Source organism: Podarcis cretensis, assembly GCF_951804945.1.
Source record: "Podarcis cretensis genome assembly, chromosome: 2".
In the NCBI taxonomy this organism is placed as follows: Eukaryota; Metazoa; Chordata; class Lepidosauria; order Squamata; family Lacertidae; genus Podarcis; species Podarcis cretensis.
In genome coordinates, this window is record NC_137171.1 from 120,893,691 (window position 1) to 120,913,275 (window position 19,585).

Below are 19,585 nucleotides of genomic sequence, written 5' to 3' on the forward strand. Positions count from 1 at the left end.
GTTCCTACATTCCTTTGTTAGCTGAGATTGCAGAGCAAAAGCGTGAGTCCAAAGGACACTAGGGAGCAAATGAACGCAGCCATCACCCAGAAGTCCAGTTCCCTTTAGTGAAAGCCCAGTGCACTTTGGAGCAGAAAGCCCAAAGGAGGAACGGCCAGCACAGTTTGGGTCGGGGGAGGCTGAATGCTGAAGAACATCCTGATGAATGCTCCATGTGTGGAGAGAGCGTCCAGCGAGGATCCGCCCTGACTGAGCAGCAGAGGATGTACATGGGAGAGGAAGCGTACGAATGGTCTGAGGACGAGAAACCCTTTCCCCAGTGAGAGATCTGGGTGCGCCATCAGAGAGGCCTCATGGAAGAGAAACCACACAAGTGTCCCAAGTGTGGGAAGAGGTTCAGCCAGAGGACCACACGGGAGAGAGGCCTCACGAATTCCTGGATCGGAGAGATACGTTACTCAAACACCGGAGAACCCACACAGGGGAGAAGCCGGACGAGTGCCATGATTGTGGGAGAAACTTCAAGCACTCATGCAACTTAATTGAACATCGGAAGACGCACACAGGGGAGAAACCCCACCGAGGGTGGGAAAAGTTTCCATCATCCTTGTAGGTTGACTGACCATCAGAACATCCACACAGGAGAGAAGCCTCACAAATGCCCTGAGTGCAGGAAAAACTTTTCTCCGTGAGATACGCTGATCAAACACCAAAGGACCCACGCGGAGGAGAAACCTTATGAATGCCCCGAGTGCGGAAAAAGCTTCATGCAGAGGAAGGGATTAATCGGACACCAGATAATTCATTTAGGGAATACGTCCAGCCAATATTCTTGAAAAGTGCCACATTCCACAGAAAAACAGAGGGAGAAATGTTGGTTACAACCCTATTTGCAGTGGAGAACACACACCTTTTCTATGTCACAAGACATAGGCGGATGGCCAGTTGTTGTTGTTATTTCAAGAAAGTTCTCTGTTGAGGTTTCCTGCCCCAGGAGGGGACAAACAAAACTGCCCACCCCCTGCTCTGGTCCCCACGATGGATGGAGGCAGGGAGACAGAGACACATTATCTCCACATTGCAGATTCTCATAGCACTAGAAGTCATGGCCCCCATACAAAGCTGACTGTTGGGAGATCCAGGACAGAAAAAAGCATTTCATTGTGGAGCACGTAAATGAACCATGGAACTCACTGCCACTGGAGGCAGAGATGGCAGCCAACTTAAAATCATGGAATTGCAGAGCTGAATGGTACAACAAGGGTCACCTAGTCCAGATCTCTGCAATGCAGGAATCTTTTGCCCAACATGGTGCTCAAGCCAGTGACCCTTAGATTAAGACTCTCGTGCTCCACCCATTGAGCTGGGGAGAAGACAAGGGGACAAATTCATGGAGCACTAGGCCGTGAAGCACAATGGCTCTGCTTTGCCTCCACAGTCTAGAGGCAGAAGGCTTCTAAATCTCAGGTGCTGGAAACTGCAGGGGGGGGGGAGGCTGGTTTTACACACTGGTCCCGCTTGCAGGTTTCCCAAGGGCGTCTGGGGGGCCCCTCTTCGGCCCTGGACCAAATGAGCCACTTTTTGTGTCCTCCCACAGGGTGAGTGGAAGCTCACAGGGAAACTTACGATGACACACAAACATTGCCTACATCATATAGGGGTGGAGCAAGGGGAGGTGGCCCTCAGGCGGGGGGGGGGAAGGTGCCTTTATTTTGACATGTGCCACCACCCTGTGGGAAACGCAGGAAAAGGAGATCAGGCTGCACAGGTCAGTAGTCTGCGCCCCTGATAGTGGAGCCAGGGAGAAAGTCCTGTCTGATCTTTGAGAGAGGTCAATTCCACAGGCATTTGTTGTTCTAGCACTTAGTATCCCAGGAGAGAAATCAGATGTACCTGGTGCTGAAAAGACGCTCCTTGGGGGAGCATTGTGCGTTTGGGGTGGGGCTGAGGAACACAGGGAAGGTGCCCTGCATAATGTATAGGGCAGCACAGCCCATGGGGCCCCTTACAGAAGCTGCCGGACTGCAGCTCCCATCCTCTCTGACCCCTGGCCATGCTGGATGGGTCAGAGGGGAGTTGGAGTCCAGCATTATCCAGAGGACACCCCATTTGCTGCCCACGATATACAGAATCCAGCCTGTAAATACGGAACATTAATGCATCAAACCTAAACACATATAACTGGGCCGAAGCCCCACTCAATGCAATGAGCTTTATTTCTGGCAACGTGTGGAGATGGGGAGGCTGTATTTGCAGAGGGCATTAGCAGCTGACGCCCTGTTCAATTTCTTTTTTATTTTCTTCCCATCTGAGATCTCCAGCTGTCCTGCCTGACGTGGGGGACAGGGTTCATTTTTTACTCCTCTATAAATCCAATGATGCATGCATTTTCACAGCTACGTAAGATATTGTGGGGAGAGGGAGGTTTCATAATAATAATAATAATTTATTATTTGTACCCCGCCCATCTGGCTGGGCTTCCCCAGCCACTCTGGGCAGCTTCCAAAAAAAATATCAAATATTAAAAGGTTCTGTAAACAGGGCTGCCTTCAGATGTCTTCTAAAAGTCTGGTAGTTGTTGTTCTCTTTGACATCTGGTGGGAGGGTGTTCCACAGGGAGGGTGCCACCACTGAGAAGGCCCTCTGCCTGGTTCCCTGTAACTTGGCTTCTTGCAGTGAGGCAGAAGGCCCTCGGTGCTGGACCTCAGTGTCCGGGTAGAACGATGGAGGTGGAGACGCTCCTTCAGATATACTGGGCCGAGGCCGTTTAGGGCTTTAAAGGTCAGCACCAACACTTTGAATTGTGCTCGGAAAGTTACTGGGAGCCAGTGTAGGTCTTTCAAGACCGGTGTTATATGGTCTCGGCGGCTGCTCCCAGTCACCAGTCTAGCTGCCGCATTCTGGATTTGTTGTAGTTTCCGGGTCACCTTCAAAGGTAGCCCCACGTAGAGCGCATTGCAGTAGTCCAAGTGGGAGATAAGCAGAACATGCACCACTCTGGAGAGACAGTCTGCGGGCAGGTAGGGTCTCAGCAGCTGCCCTGGACACAGATTTGACCTGTGCCTCCATGGACAGCCGAGTCCAAAATGACTCCCAAGCTGCGCACCTGGTCCTTCAGGGGCACAGTTACCCCATTCAGAACCAGGGAATCCTCTACACCTGCCCGCCTCCTGTCCCCCCAAAACAGTACTTTTGTCTTGTCAGGATTCAACCTCAATCTGTTAGCCACCATCCATCCTCCAACCACCTCCAGACACTCACACAGGACCTTCACCGCCTTCACTGGTTCTGATTTAAAAGAGAGGTAGAGCTGGGTATCATCCACATACTGATGAACACCCAGCCCAAACCTCCTGATGATCTCTCCCAGCAGCTGCATGTAGATGTTGAAAAGCATGGGGGAGAGGACAGAACCCGGAGGCACCCCACAAGTGAGAGCCCAGGGGTCTGAATACTCATCCCCCACCACCACTTTCTGAACAAGGCCCAGGAGGAAGGAGCGGAACCACTGTATGACAGTGCCCCCAGCTCCCAGCTCCTCTAGACGGTCCAGAAGGAATTGCAGAATCACAGAGTTGCGAGGGGTCCTGAGGGTTATCTAGTCCCACCCCCTGCAGTGCAGGAAACCTTTGCCCAATGTGGGGCTCAACCCACAACCCTGGGATTAAGAGCCTCGTGCTCTGCCAAATCGGACATCTCAAAAGGAAAACAAGACTCAAGGTGAAGAAACGATGATTTATTGGGACTGTTAAAAGTGTGACTGTCTCTTTCAGAAGAAGTGAGCTGCAGAGGGAATTCTGGAGAAAGGAAGGAAAATGAATCTTCTCAAAGGGCCCTTGAAAAACTGCCCAAGGCTCTCCTGGTGGGTAAATGGTTTTTTATGTCAGTCGCTCTGGTCTGGAGAGAAACTCTTGCTGGGCCTGAGAGGCAGATTTAGTCTCCTCAGGAGATAATGAGGGCGGTTTCATTTCTCCACAGATAAAAGAGAGGGAGGAGGGTCTCTCCAGAGAACGAGGCTCCTGAGAACGTGTAGAGTTCGGCTCCGGAGTCGGCGTCAGAAAAAGACACACGTCCCCCTTCATAGTCCAGAGTCACCCAGATCCTCCTGGGCTCCTCACTCAGGGACAGACGAGAGGAAACAGGGGAGGTGCAGGCCCAGTACCCCCCTCCCCACTTCCCCACAGCCCAGATCCCTCTCTCAGGGCTAAAGGAGAAGGTGCCCTTTCTCTCCACAGACTTCCTGGCGACCCCCACATCCCACCCTTCCCCACTTTCCACAGTGACATCCCAGAAATGTCTGCCTGCTGTGAATCCTTCACGTCCCAACACACAAAAATAGTAGCTGAACCTCCCAGGATTATCAGGCAGGGCTTGAGGTTTGAAATATACTCAGAGTCGCAAAGTGATTTCATGCTCTTTATTCAGCTCATAGTGGTGAGGAGGAATGAATGAATGTCCCCTCAAAGTATCTGCTTTATATACATTGTTTACACAATGGGCTGCACATGATTGGCTAATTCCGGAATTCTACTGTAAGCCAATCAGGCTGTGGATTCACTTCAATCTGGAGCATGATTGGGTGGTTCCTGCCAACCAATCATACTGCTGCATTGTTCTAGGACCAATCAGACTGCTGCATTCAGAATCCTATTGTTCTAGGACCAATCAGACTGCTGCAGTTTGGATGCTATTCGACTCGGTATATAAGAAGGTTTCTCTCCCAATCTCAGGCTTTTCCGATCCTTGGACAGGATGAGTTGGGGATGGGCTGTGTCTGGATCCAGAGTGACATTTGCTGTTGGGGAGAAGATGAGGGAAAGAGAAGATTGGGCAGAGTCAGCAGAGAGACAGAGATGGACATCCTAATCCAAGAAACACCCGAAAAACCCAGATTCCCTTTCAGATTAATGGGATTTCCTTGCATCACATGCAAGACTGAGACTCCTCCTTGCACACTTTGATCAGAATAAATATCTTCTGGTTGGTTTTTAAATCAGTTTCTTTCACTTTCTCCTATTCAATGCACATTGTGCCTGCCCTTCTCTCTCTCTCTTTTTTTTAATAAATATTTATTAAAATTATTAACAAAATACAACAAAAAAGAAAAAACAAAGAAAAATACACAAAACACAAAAGGTAAATAAAAATAAAAAAGAAAGAAAAAATCCATTATTCTTTTACTAACTTTGAAGCTCATATCCTTATTTTCTTGACCTCCTCACACCTCCCCTTTTTGTATTCCCATTTACATAATCAGATCAGCAAATCCTTACCCTCTTTTATTTATGTTAACTCTATATCTTAACATATTAAAACTCTATGTTTTCACCCATTATCAATTCACTTTTGCATACTCTTTTTAACTTTGTTGCTAATACCACTTATTTTCTGTGCCTGCCGTTCTCTCAACCCAGGCATTTTCTAAGAGGAAAAACCACCCAGGAAACCTTTTACTCTTCTCTTCTGTGTTATCTAAGGGGAAAGAGAGAAGAATTGGAGGAGGCAGGAGAGGAGAGAAGCTGCCCCCCTCTGACAATTTCTGTGGGAATTGGCCTTTGGGGACCTCTGGGTTGGGCTGGGAGATGAGGACCCCCCTGTAATAATAATAATAATTAATAATAATAATAATAATAATAATAATAATAATAATATCAACATTTGCATACTGCCCTTCATCTATAGGTCTCAGGGTGGTCCACAGCATAAAAATACAACACAAAACCACATACGGTCTTCCCCTCACTTTCGCATGGGTTATGTTCTGGGCCCTCGTGCCCACAAGTGAAAATCGTGTTAAGTGGGGAGCCTGTTTATTCCTGCTCTCCATCTCTCTCACCCACTTGGTCTCTCCTTCCTCCCAACCATCTTGGAAGTTTAGGCCTTGCCGCCAGGGAAGAGGAGGCAGGTGGCAGGGCAATTTTACAAAGGACTGCTTATTCCATGCTTCTCTTTGGGATTTAATATATACCATAAGACTAGTTCCCTGGGGGAAGGGGGGAATAACTCAAAAGGTTACCAGTTTGGGGCTGAGGCAGTCATGATAGGCAAGTGTAGGGCTGCTCTATTTTGAAGAGCAAGAAAGCGGACACATTGGCCAGCTTCAACCTTTAACCATGGATCGCTATGACGACTCTCATTTGAAATACCCCTTCTATATGTAGGCTACAGAAGCTGTGATATATTGCTAGTAGCAATGCTCTTAACTTTCAACAACAAAAGAAGAATAAGAATACTTATTGCTCCCTCACTTGCCACATGAAATATTTGGGCACATGTTCACATCTTTCTGAATGTAAGTGTGCACAGAACAATTTATTAACCTGTTGAACATCTGCATGTGGACTCTCCTTAAGGGCAGGGGGGTCTTAACTCTTGTAGCTGAGCTAGCGTCCTTTTGGTTCAGCCACAAGAGAAGGGATTTTTACAGTATGTCGCAAGCTTAAGATGCTGCTCTGTTGTGATTCTCTGCTGCAGATTAGCCTAACCGGGTGCCTTAGATCTGACTCTAATGCAGGCATAGGCAACCTTGGCCTTCCAGCTGTTTTGGGACTACAACTCCCATGATCCCTAGCTAACAGGACCAGTGGTCAGGGATTATCGGAATTGTAGTGCCGAAACATGTGGAGGGCCGAGGTTGCCTATGCCTGCTCTAATGCAATATTAAAATTTTCATGGGTTCTTGTAAACCAACAAACTGAACAAAAAACATGGGGACATTTTGCCCAATTTTAAAAATCTGCCCCGATACAAATTTTAAGAAATTTTGATCATGAAAATAGAAGACATGGCTGGGAAAAAGATGACACATGGCAACCAGGCCTGAAAAAGGTCACATGATGGAAAAGCAACCCAACTCTCTCTAGCCAGGAGTAAAACTCTTCCCTCCTCCGCCTGATCCTTCTGGGAAGTTTCTTTCCCCCCCCCCCCTTCAAGTCCACCCTCTCTGCCTTTGTGGCACAAACAGCAGGGCTAGAGTCAAGCGGTGGATGGTTCTCAACATACAGAAGACACTCTTGACCTCCCATGAAACACTAGTCCCCCCCCCCTTCTGTGAATTGGGGTCTCCATGTGAATTTTACCTCTCTGGAGACTTCTGAGTGACTGGACATCTGAGGAAGCAAAAAGAGAGGCTTAATGGTCTACACTGCAATAGTTCAAAGAAAATCTTTTTACAAAACATCACCATAACATAGCATCTGTTGTTTCCTTATTTCAAGCAAAAGATGGCATCATGAAACAAGTAATTGAAAGACAACAACTGTAGGCCTAAGCAATTAAAACAACTAACATGTTTAGCTATGATTCCTGCATTGCAGAGGGTTGGAGTAGATCAGGGGTCAGCAAACTTTTTCAGGAGGGGGCCGGTCCACTGTCCTCAGACCTTGTGGGGGGACGAACTATATATATATATTTTTTTTGGGGGGGGAATGAACAAAATCCTATGCCCCACAAATAACCCAGAGATGCATTTTAAATAAAAGGACACATTCTACTCATGTAAAAACACGCTGATTCCCAGACAGTCCTCGGGCCGGATTAGAAGAAGATTGGGCCGGATCAAGCCCCCAGGCCTTAGTTTGCCTACCCATGGACTAGATGATCCTTGGGATCCCTTCAAACTCTACTATTCCATGATTCCATGAGGAAATCAGAAATGGTAAACCATGCTAGAAAATGGTGGAATACAATCATTCAGAATCCATGAATAAAATGGGAATCTGTACTGGAGGGCTGGAGGAAGGTTAACATCTGCGCCAAGTAAACTGGTGGGAAAAAGCTCTTGAAAGCGGAATTTCCAAGCATGCTGACAAACCAAAGGAAGAATCGGCAGAGCTTTACCCTGTAATTCAAAGGGTCTCGTGCAATGGGGAGGCCTCCCTCCTGGAATGGGGCTGATCTCAAAAGCCCCAGAAGAACCTCTGCAGATTGTGTGGAGGGAAAACAAAATGCAAGGGAGGTTCCTTATACATGAGAACGCGACAAGATGGACCCTGGACTGACCCAGCAGGATCCTCCTTGAGGGCTTTTGTAAGATATTGTAAGACTCTGAGGCTTTTCCCTACAAACAAGCAGTATACAGATTTTATGAAAGAAAGCAAAATCTATAAAATCGAGGGTGAAACCAGGATACTAGTCTATAGGCAGGAGTAAAACGCAGACCGGTGTGCGGGTTCTTTGCAGGGACAAGCTCTGCCCCCAATCCAAGCCTTCAAACTCCTCCCAGTTCATTCATGGGACAGACCAAGAACCCAAACACCACTAGAGGACTGTTTCCCAGAGTGACGCCATTGATGGGGGTCCCAAAGTCTGCAGAAGGGACAGCTCAACACCCATGAAATATCAGTCCCCATCTTTCCTTTCAAATTGTTCCTCCCCTGGAAATTTACCTTTCTGAAGCTGTTTTCTGTATAACACAGCATCTGAGGAATCAAAAAGATAATAAAGCGTAAGGGCAACACTCTTCCACCTGATATAAATCTTCATACAAAAGGAACACTTCATAATGTAGCATCCTTGAATTGACTCCATTCAGAGCAGAAGAACCTCCAAAAGGACAACCCCAGATTGTGTAGACTGGTAACCAAAAGAAAAGGAGGTTCCGTAGAATTGAAAACAGATACACTCTGGTTTAGGCTTTCTTTACAGGATACAGCATTTTAATATACATGCGCCATTCTGGGGGACAAGAAATGAAGGCTGGAGCCCCAAGAAGGAAGGTATCCTGGGGTTATTAAATTCCATGCAGTAAGAGCCTGGCATGTTCAGTTCTGAAGAAATATTAGAAATCCCAGTGTGAAATCCTGGCAGCCATTTTTCATCACCTTTCCATTGTTTCACTGTATCGTCCACAAGGTGATTTAGATCACAGAATTCCAAGATCCTGTTCCCCAGTTCTGGAGGGAAAGGCAGTGGGTTCTCTGGACTCTCTCTTTCCTCATACCTGGTGAAAAGATAAACAATGAATGGCCCCATTGTGGCACCGTCTCCCTAATTATTGCAGGAGATCTCAATAACATGAACAAAGTTGAGGTTTATTTCCCAACAGGTAATTCAACGTGATCTGTTGACACCCACCTCCAAGCCCTGGTCAATGGCTTGGTAAGGATGCTAAACAGCACAAGGGACAAGAGGCAACCCTGTGCGACATTACCGGAGGGCTCCCATGGCTTCAAACAATGCTGCCCCATAACAACTTTCTGAGAAGGTCCCAGGACGTAAGGGCCAAACCCCTGAAATGGAGTGCCTGCAATTCCTCTCTCCCTGAGCCTCTCTAGAGGATGTTAGAAGAAGAAGAAGAAGAAGAAGAAGAAGAAGAAGAAGAAGAGAGGAGGAGGAGGAGGAGGAGGAGTTTGGATTTGATATCCCACTTTATCATGACCCTAAGGAGTCTCAAAGCGGCCAACAATCTCCTTTCCCTTCCTCCCCCACAACAAACACTCTGTGAGGTGAGTGGGGCTGAGAGACTTCAAAGAAGTGTGACTGGCCCAAGGTCACCCAGCAGCTGCATGTGGAGGAGCGGAGACGCGAACCCGGTTCCCCAGGATTACGAGACAACTGCTCTTAACCACTACACCACACTGGCTAGTGTTTGAAATTACCAAAGTCAATGAACAGAAGGTGGAAGAGAAAGAAAAGAGCCCCCATCCCTGTGCGAAGTGATGTGGGGAGGGAGGGAGGAGGCAGCTGACCTTGAACCTTGGAGGGAGAATTGGGGGGCTACAAGTTCCGAAGAGGGGGTCCTGTTTTACCTGTGAGATGCTGCAGGGAGTGAGTCCTCCAGTCTCCCCCCTGCAGCCCCTGGGGGGCCATGTCTGAGGTTCCTGCATCCCGGCCTCATGGAGGGATGCTAATGGAAATGAGCCAGATCCACTTACCTCTGCAAGGTGCTTCTCACATCCTAGAGGGGAAAAGAGAAGGGAATTCACTGCACCCCACAGGCCACACTAGGAAGACCCCCTCAGACTCTGCCCCTCGGATGTCACTCTGCCTGGCACACGGCAAGGTTGTGGGCAGGGATGGCAGAATCAGCCAGTTTTGGTTTCTCACAGCTTTTATTTCTCCAATCTGAAATTATTAATTTTTCCAGGATGAAGTTCTCCACATTTCCACATCTCCTTACAATTATTTTTTTAAAATCCTTATGGAAATCCACCAGCATTTTAGGGAAATTTAATGCTTGTGGGTTCAGGAGAAGATTCCATCCAATCTCTTGTCTTAGATTATAATTTATTAACTATTATCCCATATGCATTGTGTAATTCAGACGTGAGGAAGCCTACAAGTTAATCCTACCAGGGAACTGTCCCAAATTGTCTTCCATAGAAGTCCCCAAATTTCAAATTCTACTTTCCAACTGGAAATAAGAAAAGCACCTGCAGCATAAAATGCCTCCAAAGGGGTAATAAAGCAGCTCCCAGTCCATTTCCGAGCACAATTCAAAGTGTTGGTGCTGACCTTTAAAGCCCTAAACGGCCTCGGCCCAGTATACCGGAAGGAGCGTCTCCACTCCTATCGTTCTGACCGGACACTGAAGTCCAGTGCCGCGGGCCTTCTGGCGGTTCCCTCGCTGCGAGAAGTGAGGATACAGGGAACCAGGCAGAGGGCCTTCTCGGTAGTGGCACCTGCCCTGTGGAATGCCCTCCCAGCAGATGTCAAGGCAATAAACAACTATTTTACTTTGAAAAGAAAACTGAAGGCGGCCCTTCTTAGGGAAGTTTTTAATGTCTGATGCTGTATTGTTTTTAATATTGGGTTGGAAGCTGCTCAGAGTGGCTGGGGAATCTCAGCCAGATGGGCAGGACAAAATTTTATTATTTATTATTATTATTATTAAGCTCAGTGTTTCTTTGGTCTCCTCCACACTTCTGCTTTTCCTGTGTCTAGAAATCACAGGTCCAAGTGATTTGCCCTGCCGCTTTCCCTCAGGAAAAACCTGCTCCTTAGTTCAACATCTAAGCAAACGTCAATCCGGAGAAAACCAGGCTAATATTTGCTCTAATTCAGCAGTAAACAGCGGGTTTTCCTTGAGGAAAGGGGTGGGACAAGCAGCAGTCTGGATGAGTCCCTCTGTCTTACTCTTTGGTCAATGTGACTGAGCATCATTTTGGGTTGATCTGAATCCATTGTGAAGGGGATCAACCCAGAGGTTTTGGAGGGAACCGGAAGAGAAGTTTGGTCAAGAGACTGGCTCATGTCGGAGGGAGGCCTGAACTCATCCTCACTGAAGCCCAGCACAGGGCAGGAAGGCAGCATTGCCAAGAAGGCAGCATTTGGAGACAAATCATCAGCAAAGAGCAGAAAAGCACCTCCTGTTCCATCAAGAACACAGAAGAATCTCTAGCGCATTCAGGTGAGTTAAGCATCCCAGGTCTCTTGGGTCTTCCTGTCCATTACAAACCTGACTGGAGGCTCCATCATCTGAGCCCCTGCACTCCTTGTATACATGAAAGGGACACATAAAGGATGGGAGGCAGCCTTTTCCTGGAGCCTTGGGCTGTTCCTGCCACCATCTTACCAGCAGGAGTTCATTCGCTGGCTGCTGACGCTTCTCCTCCATCTCCTGGATGATCCTCTCAAGCGAGGAGAGATTCCTGGAGAGTCTGGCCAGCTGCTCATCCCTTCTCCCTGCAATCTCCTTCTCCACCTCTTCCACATGATTCAGCAGACCTTTTTCTTGTTCTTCCAGGAACTGGCGCAGTTCTCTGAACTTCTCCACAATCTTCAGCCTCTCCGTTTCTGTTAATTTCTGCAAGAAAAGAGGAGGTCTGAGTGTGTTTGGTCCTTAGCCTCAAAACAGCAGAAACGAAATTATGAGAATTAAACAGGGTGGACACTTCTGATTTTTCATAGACATGAAACCTTCAGTGGCTAAAGAAGTAAACCTTTATTTTGAGGGGATGCCCTCTCCACTGCTGTTTCTGTTGACGTCTATTTTGCAGACGGATACAGCCTAAAGGAAGGAGCTCTTTTTTCCTAGCCATGGATTTTCCCTGCATGTTTTGGGGCATGGCATAACCAGAGTTCACAGTTGTTCAGAGAACATCCAGGGACATAAAACACCCCTCAGTTTAGACTGGGGCCATTTAGGTGTTGGAAGGAACAGAAACAGAGGAGGAGGAGGACAAAGTGCAGAGTTCATCCCCATAGCTCCCCTGTTTTCTTTAAAGGTTTTAAAAAGCCTGAGTTTCCTAAAAATGAACAAGAGAGCACATTTAGAATTCAGTTCTTTAGTAATATTTATGGTAAATCAGGATTTGGATTAAATTGCTTCCACCCTTTCAGCTCACAAGTCCTCAGGCTTCTCCTTGACTGCTATTCACATAATAAATGACAAGGGGCAATAAACTCAATTTAGCTGCATTCAAAGGTGAACTTACCTACCGTATTTTTCCCACTATAACACGCAGATTTTTTCTGCTAAAAAGGAAGGGGAAATGTCTGTGCGTGTTATAGAGCGAATGTGTGGTCCCTGGAGCCGAAAAAGCAGGCAAAAATCAAATCGCCCGTCTCCTAGAAGGGAAACCTGAAAAGAGGAAGTGGCTGCTTTCCTGCATTCTGCTTCAGGGTCTTACTGCCCACCCTCCTCTGTTTCGTTGCTGCCTTTGCTCAAACGGAACAAAGAGCAGGGAAAGCCCCTCCCCTCCAGGCAAGCAGAGGGGAATTCCTCTCTGTGCTCCGGTGCTGCTGGGGGAGAGGGAGAGAGAGGGGGGGAGGGAGAGAGAGGGGGGAGGGAGAGAGAGAGAGAGAGATATGGCTGGCTTGGGTGGGGGGAAACTTTTGCCTTTCTTTCCTCCCTCCGTTAAATCCCTCTCCTGCATTCTTAGCCAGCTGCTTCTCTGCACACCCCTCTCATGTCCCTTCTTTGTTTTTCCTTCGCTCCCCACTTAAAATGTGGTTACAAAGCATAGATCCACATGGATCCTCAGGATCTTTGCATTGGGTCACCCCAAATTCACCATCAGATCACATAGCATGTCCATGGCTACAGCCTGCCCCCCCAAAATCACGCACCCACTGTTGCCTGGGGCTGCAATGGTGCAAAAACGTGGTTAAAAAGCATGGATCCTCAGGATATTTGCATTGGGTCACCCCAAATTCACCATCAGATCACATAGCATGTCCATGGCTACAGCCTGCACCAAAAAAATCACGCACCCACTGTTGCCTTGGGCTGCAATGGTGCAAAAATGAGGTTACAAAGCATGGATCCACAGGGATTCTCAGGATCTTTGCATTGGGTCACCCCAAATTCACCATCAGATCACATAGCATGTCCATGGCTACAGCCTGCACCAAAAAAATCACGCACCCACTGTTGCCTGGGGCTGCAATGGTGCAAAAATGTGGTTACAAAGCATGGATCCACAGGGATTCTCAGGATCTTTGCATTGGGTCACCCCAAATTCACCATCAGATCACATAGCATGTCCATGGCTACAGCCTGCACCAAAAAAATCACGCACCCACTGTTGCCTGGGGCTGCAATGGTGCAAAAACGTGGTTACAAAGCATGGATCCACAGGAATTCTCAGGATTTTTGCATTGGGTCACCCCAAATTCACCATCAGATCACATAGCATGTCCATGGCTACAGCCTGCACCAAAAAAATCACGCACCCACTGTTGCCTGGGGCTGCAATGGTGCAAAAACGTGGTTACAAAGCATGGATCCACAGGAATTCTCAGGATTTTTGCATTGGGTCACCCCAAATTCACCATCAGATCACATGTCTGTGGCCACAGCATGAAGCCCAAAAATGATACATCCACTGTTTCATTCAGAATGTTTTTCCCCTTGTTTTCCTCCTCTAAAAACGATGTGCGTGTTATGGTCAGGTGCGTGTTATAGAGCGAAAAATACGGTAATTTGCGATTGCTGAAAAAATATGGAGACCAAAACAGAGCTTTAAAATTCTGATATTTTCAAGCTTGACCCAGCCAGGTAATATTCACAAAAAATGTATTTATGAGAGTAAAGTACAGATCAAAATATTTATACAAGGAGGTAGCTACCCTAATATCTGATTCATAACAGACTGATGTGGAAAAAGGAGAAATGTGGAGAAGCTGAAACAGGCAGATTTCTCCATCCCTCCTCAGTCCTGACTCTCTTCTTCTTCTTCTTCTTCTTCTTCTTCTTCTTCTTCTTCTTCTTCTTCTTCTTCTTCCTCCTCCTCCTCCTCCTCTTCCTCTTCCTCTTCCTCTTCCTCTTCTTCTCTATTGAATTTATATACTGCCCTATACCTGGAGGTCTCAAGTGCTTGTTCCCTGTCTAGTAACAACAGAGACACTTACAAGGAGGTCTTTGCTTTCCTTGTCCAGATCTGCTTGATAGGCCAGAATTTCCCCTCTCTCTTTCCTCAGAATCTCCAGGCGGCGACAGATCTCTCCCTAAAGAGAAAAGGAAAAACTCAGCTTTGATTGAGACACACAGAGAGATGAAAATCACAATGGCTTCTTGCGCTCAGTGGCCTTCCTAGAATAGCAAAGTAATTTACTGGTGGAAATAAAAGTACAGAGGTTTTCAGCCTCTTTGGATCCACGGCTCCATGGATCAACTACCCTGTGGGGCTCAGGATCCCAATTAGGTCCCCCTTGCCTGCACAGCTGGCAGCCCCTCACCCTTTCTCAAACACCCTCCCTTGCGGAGTGATCTCTCAGCCTCCTCTCCTTTCCTTGGGAGTCCCAACCTGACTTCTCACCTTGAGGTCTCAGGGAGAAGTGGGAAGAGGAGGAGGAGGAGGAGGAGGAGGAGGAGGAGGAAGGGCTAAGGCAGGATCCAACCTGGGATGTATCACTCTAGCATCAAAGAGATAGTGAGGTCAGCCCAAGAGGCGAGAGATGCAGGGATAGAGCAGCGCTTCTCAAAACTTCACCCATTCCAAACCCCTCTTCTGCAAGCCTAGGGCTGTCCCACACTTCCTCTTGACCCCACTGCTTTGCCGCTAAATTGGGTCAGACGGCAGTTCTGGTTTTTTGCTACTTGTCTGTTATTTTCTCTGCAGTAGCCAGACCCCCAAGTGTGTAGGGCCACCAGGGGAGCTTTAAGTGCTGCAGCTTCTTCCATTTCTGGGCCAAAGAAGTTCTTGCTGTGGCCAGAATCCACCCAAGTAGCTCCTTTGATCACAAGATTGCTGTCTGGGTCTCCCGCCAATTCAAAGGAACCAGCTTTTTTTCACTATTATTACTATTTCGTGGCATTAGTAGCACTGCATGGCACAGGAGCATTTTTGCACCACTGTAGTAGAACAAGTGATTTTTTTAAAAAAGGGATTAAAAGGCTTTATATATAGTATATAATTGCACAGGTCCAATTCCGAGTTGCCATGAAAACGTCATCTTTCCCCCTTGTCCTTGCAGATGCTACTCTGAACCACAGAGTCCTTTGCCATTTGGGGTGGGAGGAGATCCTCAGCCCCCCCCAAAAAAAACCTCATTGCAGAGGCTCCACAGCACCCCAGAATAAGCCTCCAGTAGGTGCTTCCACTCCCCACTCCCAAATCTGCTTCCAAGAGATACTTGGGGGGTGGGATCCTGCACCATCTGGTCAATTCCTGGCTAACAGTCCCCCCCCCCCCCCCGCTGATCCCTTGCTGCTCTCTGTTTTGCAGGGCATTGAGGAGGAATCCTGGTAAACAAAGGAGACATGTACTTAGTTGTCTATGTGCCATTTACATTTCTACTGTTCTAAATATGTACAGAGCAGCCTTGCTGGGGGATGTGGACGAGGTTAACCCTTTCTCTCCCTGCCAAGGTCCCAGTTCAAATCTTTGAAGCTGCTGTGAGTATTTCAAGATCCCCTTGTCCCCCTGGCAGAGAGAAAGACTTCAACGCCCCCCTCCAGCCATCCCAGGAGCCCCCAGGCTTCCCCTGGGCTGCTTCCAAGGCGATGAACAAGGACCAATCTATGCCATGCCTACTGTGGACTTCAGAATTACAAAGCAAACCTCCCAGGAAGAATCCACAGCTATTTATTTCTCCCCCTCCAGATCCAGAGATCTCCTACCTTGTATTCCTCCAAAGCCTCTTCCAGAGGAATCACCTTGTGATTTTCATGTTCCTTTGACTTGTCACACACCAGGCAGATGGGGGCCTCGTGGACTTTGCAGAAGAGCTTGAGGGGCTCCTGGTGCTTCTCGCAGACTCCTCCTTTCCCTCCTTCCTCCTTTCCACAGACTCCTCCTTTCCCTCCTTCCTCCTTTCCCTCCTGGAGGCTGAGATTCTTCACTATTTCCACCACATTAGCCAGTTGCCTGTTGGAGACGAGGCTCCTTCTCTGGACTCTTTCTCTGCACTGAGGGCAGGAAGCCTCTGCCTCCGCTTCCCCCCAGAACAGGACCAAGCAGGATCGGCAGAAGTTGTGCCCACACTCTGGGATGGTCACTGGATCCTGGAAGTAATCCAGGCAGATGGAGCAAGTGGCTTCCTCACGGAGACGCTGGATGTGACCCCCCGCAGCAGCCATGGCTCCCTCGCGCTGAAGACCCGAGTTAAGTTTCGCTTTTTCAGTTTTCAGTCACTGGGAGTTTCCCTTCCTGGAAATGACTCGGTGATCACGTGATCTTTATTTCTTTTCTTTTCTTTTTTAAAAGCATGTCTCCAGGTCTTTGCAATTGCTGAATGTTGTACTTCTGGATTGCTTCCCATGCTTTTGATTACACACAAACACACACGTATCTAGTAAGTTTCATACTGCAACAGTTTTTATTCGTAGGCTTCCTTGTCATTTTTGAATTGGGAGAAAATCTGCTTCTGCCCTAAAAGGACAGGAGTTCTGATTTAGCAGGCGGGACTTGATTCCGTGAAGAGAACTCCTAAAAGTCTGCTTGCTAGTTCTAACTTTATCCCTTTTTAGCTTGCTGGCAAAGAACTTCAGATTGGAACAGACGCTTTCAGCCTTGCCAACCTGGTGCCCTCTGTTTCCTTCAGACTACAGCTCCCATCATCCCTGGCCAGGACATCTGCAGGTATGGTTGGGAAGACCTTGCAGAGCCACTGCCAGTCAGTGGAGGCCAGACTGACCTCGATGGACCTGGCAGAAGGCACCATCTGTATGGTGGCAGCCCAGTTATGGAGCTCCTTCCCTGGATATGAATGCCTGCTGAGACTTGGCTATTATTATTAATCGATATTACTACACAGTGTAAAGTCTTCCTATATTCCTAATAAAGTGTGGTGCCTTCCAATGGCTGAAAATAAAAACACACTGGAGGGCTTTAACAGGGGATTAGATACAATTCCTGGAGGATAAGACTCGGGTGGTGCTGTGGGTTAAACCACAGGGTCTATGGCTTGCCGATCAGAAGCTTGGTGGTTTGAATCCCCGTGACGGGGTGAGCTCCCGTTGCTCAGTCCCAGCTCCTGCCAACCTAGCAGTTCGAAAGCATGTCAAAGTGCAAGTAGATAAATAGGTACCGCTCCGGCGGGAAGGTAAACGGCGTTTCCGTGCGCTGCTCTTGTTCGCCAGAAGCGGCTTAGTCCTGCTGGCCACATGACCCGGAAGCTGTACGCCGGCTCCCTCAACCAGTAAAGCGAGATGAGCGCCGCAACCCCAGAGTTGTCTACAACTGGGTCTAATGGTCAGGGGTCCCTTTACCTTTACCTTTACTTGAAGGACCAAACCAAGAATTACAACAATCTCTTCCTCAAAATGGTTCAGCCTCCAATACCTCTACTGCAGTCACTGAAGGCAACCAACTATGCCCTGGGCCCCCCGATCTTTCTCACTGCCAATGAAAACTAATAAATGAAAAGGAAGAGAAGCTACCCATGTCACACTGACACAAACACCTTGCATATGAACTTTGTAAAATAATGAAAGTGTACTACCCCTCCCTCCCCCCCGCTCGCTCTCCCCACCTCTCAATTCCCCAACCTTACACTGTATACAACATTAAAGTCTGTCTGTCTGTAAATTTTTATGATATCCAAACAGAGTAGCTTATAGTTAGGAAGCCTCGGCCAATAAAGCGAGATGAGCGCCGCAACCCCAGAGTTGGCCATGACTGGACCTAATGGTCAGGATTCCCTTTACTTTGGTCATAATAACAAGCTACATCCAACTAAATCCTACTTAGTGCCTGTTGGTTTCTGCTCTCTTCACTGTGCAGCGAAAGGCTTGTCACAAGACAATGTTTACATTCCAGTCAGAGTACTGTTGGAGTTTCTCACGGGAAAGGGAGACTGGATGTGACGTACACTGGTTTCCTGTTTTTCACTGTTCACAGTGTGATTCTCTCCGTGCTTCAGAGGAGAGAGGATGCTTTTTCTGCTCCGGCAGAGGCAAGATGTTTTTCTGTAATCTACCAGCTTTGAAATGTAAATAAAGCAAAATAGAGTATGAGCACGTATTCCTCATCATTCCGCTGTGCACGGGACTCTACTATAAATCAACATTTTTGGTTATGGGCCCAGAACAACGCAGTCAAAGTGACGGATGGACTTCGGAGTGCCGGCAAAGAATGCAAAGGAATGCAGAAGGACGGATCGGACCATATCTCTGTGCGTCAAGATGATTGATGAGGTATGTGCTACTGCTCCGGGCAGCCTGCCAGCATCTAATTACTGGCTTTATGGCTGGACTTTGAACTTTTATGGCCATTTGCCGGGCACAGGCGAAGGCTATGCTGGGGAAATCGAAAGTAACTAAGTGCTCTTGGAGTGAAGCAGCTGCAGAGAATAGTGAGGCAGCACTATTTAAGGCAGCAGAGGGAAAGCACTTTTGAACTTGCCTTTGGCATGATGTTTGAGGCAGCTGCAGTAAAGCAGAGTGGCACAGGCTCACAGGCAGAGGCTGTTTTGAACTTGCCTTTGGAATGAGGCTTGAAGCAGCAGAGACGCAGCTTGTATAAAGCAGCTTGTTTAAAGCAGCAGAGATGACACAGAAGGCTAATGCCAGAGTCATGATGGCCCTTCAGGATGCTTGTGGGATTCCCAAGCTCAATAAAAAAAATTATGCAGACTGGGTTCTCTATGCAGAGGCTATTCTGCGGAAAGAGGGTCTGTTTGAAGTTATTACAGACACCCCCCCCAGCTCCAATTACAGATGCATGGAAGGCTAAAGATTCCAAAGCAAGGGGAACTCTTACATTGATAGTATCCCCAGAAGAGCTCTGTCTATTGCGTGATAAGACCTCAGCCAGAGAAATTTGGGACGCTTTGAGAGAGGCTCACTTGAGGACAGAAGCTGGATCTACTATGCATTACTTTAACAAGCTGCATAATATGGCTCTTGCTGAAGGTGGAGATGTGCGTACACATCTGATGGAGATGCAGAATCTGAGACATGAGCTGCAACAGAGAGGACTCAACTTTCCAGAGGATGTGTATTCCTTCATGATACTACAATCTTTGGGTTCAGGTTGGGAGTCTGTTGCGACTCAGATTGCTGTACGGCCTACCGCTCAGCTGACAGTGGATTATGTCACTGCCGTGATTCAGAATGAAGCAGATCGCCGGGGTGCTGGCTGCATGGGAAAGGGGGAGTCTTCACAGACGTCATCCCAGAGTGCAGTGGAACCACCAGATGGCGCCAAAGCTTTGAAGGCAGTGAAATGCTACTCGTGTGGACGTCTAGGCCATATGA

General features: G+C 47.8%; 1 protein-coding gene across 1 annotated transcript in view; it reads right to left on the reverse strand.

The window, feature by feature from the left end:
• The window catches only part of LOC307210965 (E3 ubiquitin-protein ligase TRIM39-like), a gene marked incomplete at its 3' end in the record, with an annotated part of 29,165 nt that extends 12,594 nt beyond the window's left edge, over positions 1-16,571 (reverse strand). Inside the window, 9 exon segments of the mRNA XM_079967165.1 lie at positions 1,309-1,363; positions 4,664-4,795; positions 7,080-7,109; positions 8,388-8,420; positions 8,823-8,941; positions 9,876-9,898; positions 11,516-11,746; positions 14,296-14,391; positions 16,007-16,571. Of these exon segments, the coding sequence (XP_079823291.1) occupies positions 1,309-1,363; positions 4,664-4,795; positions 7,080-7,109; positions 8,388-8,420; positions 8,823-8,941; positions 9,876-9,898; positions 11,516-11,746; positions 14,296-14,391; positions 16,007-16,465 (1,178 nt within the window). The 5' untranslated portion in view covers positions 16,466-16,571.
• Positions 16,572-19,585: the final 3,014 nt, after the last annotated feature.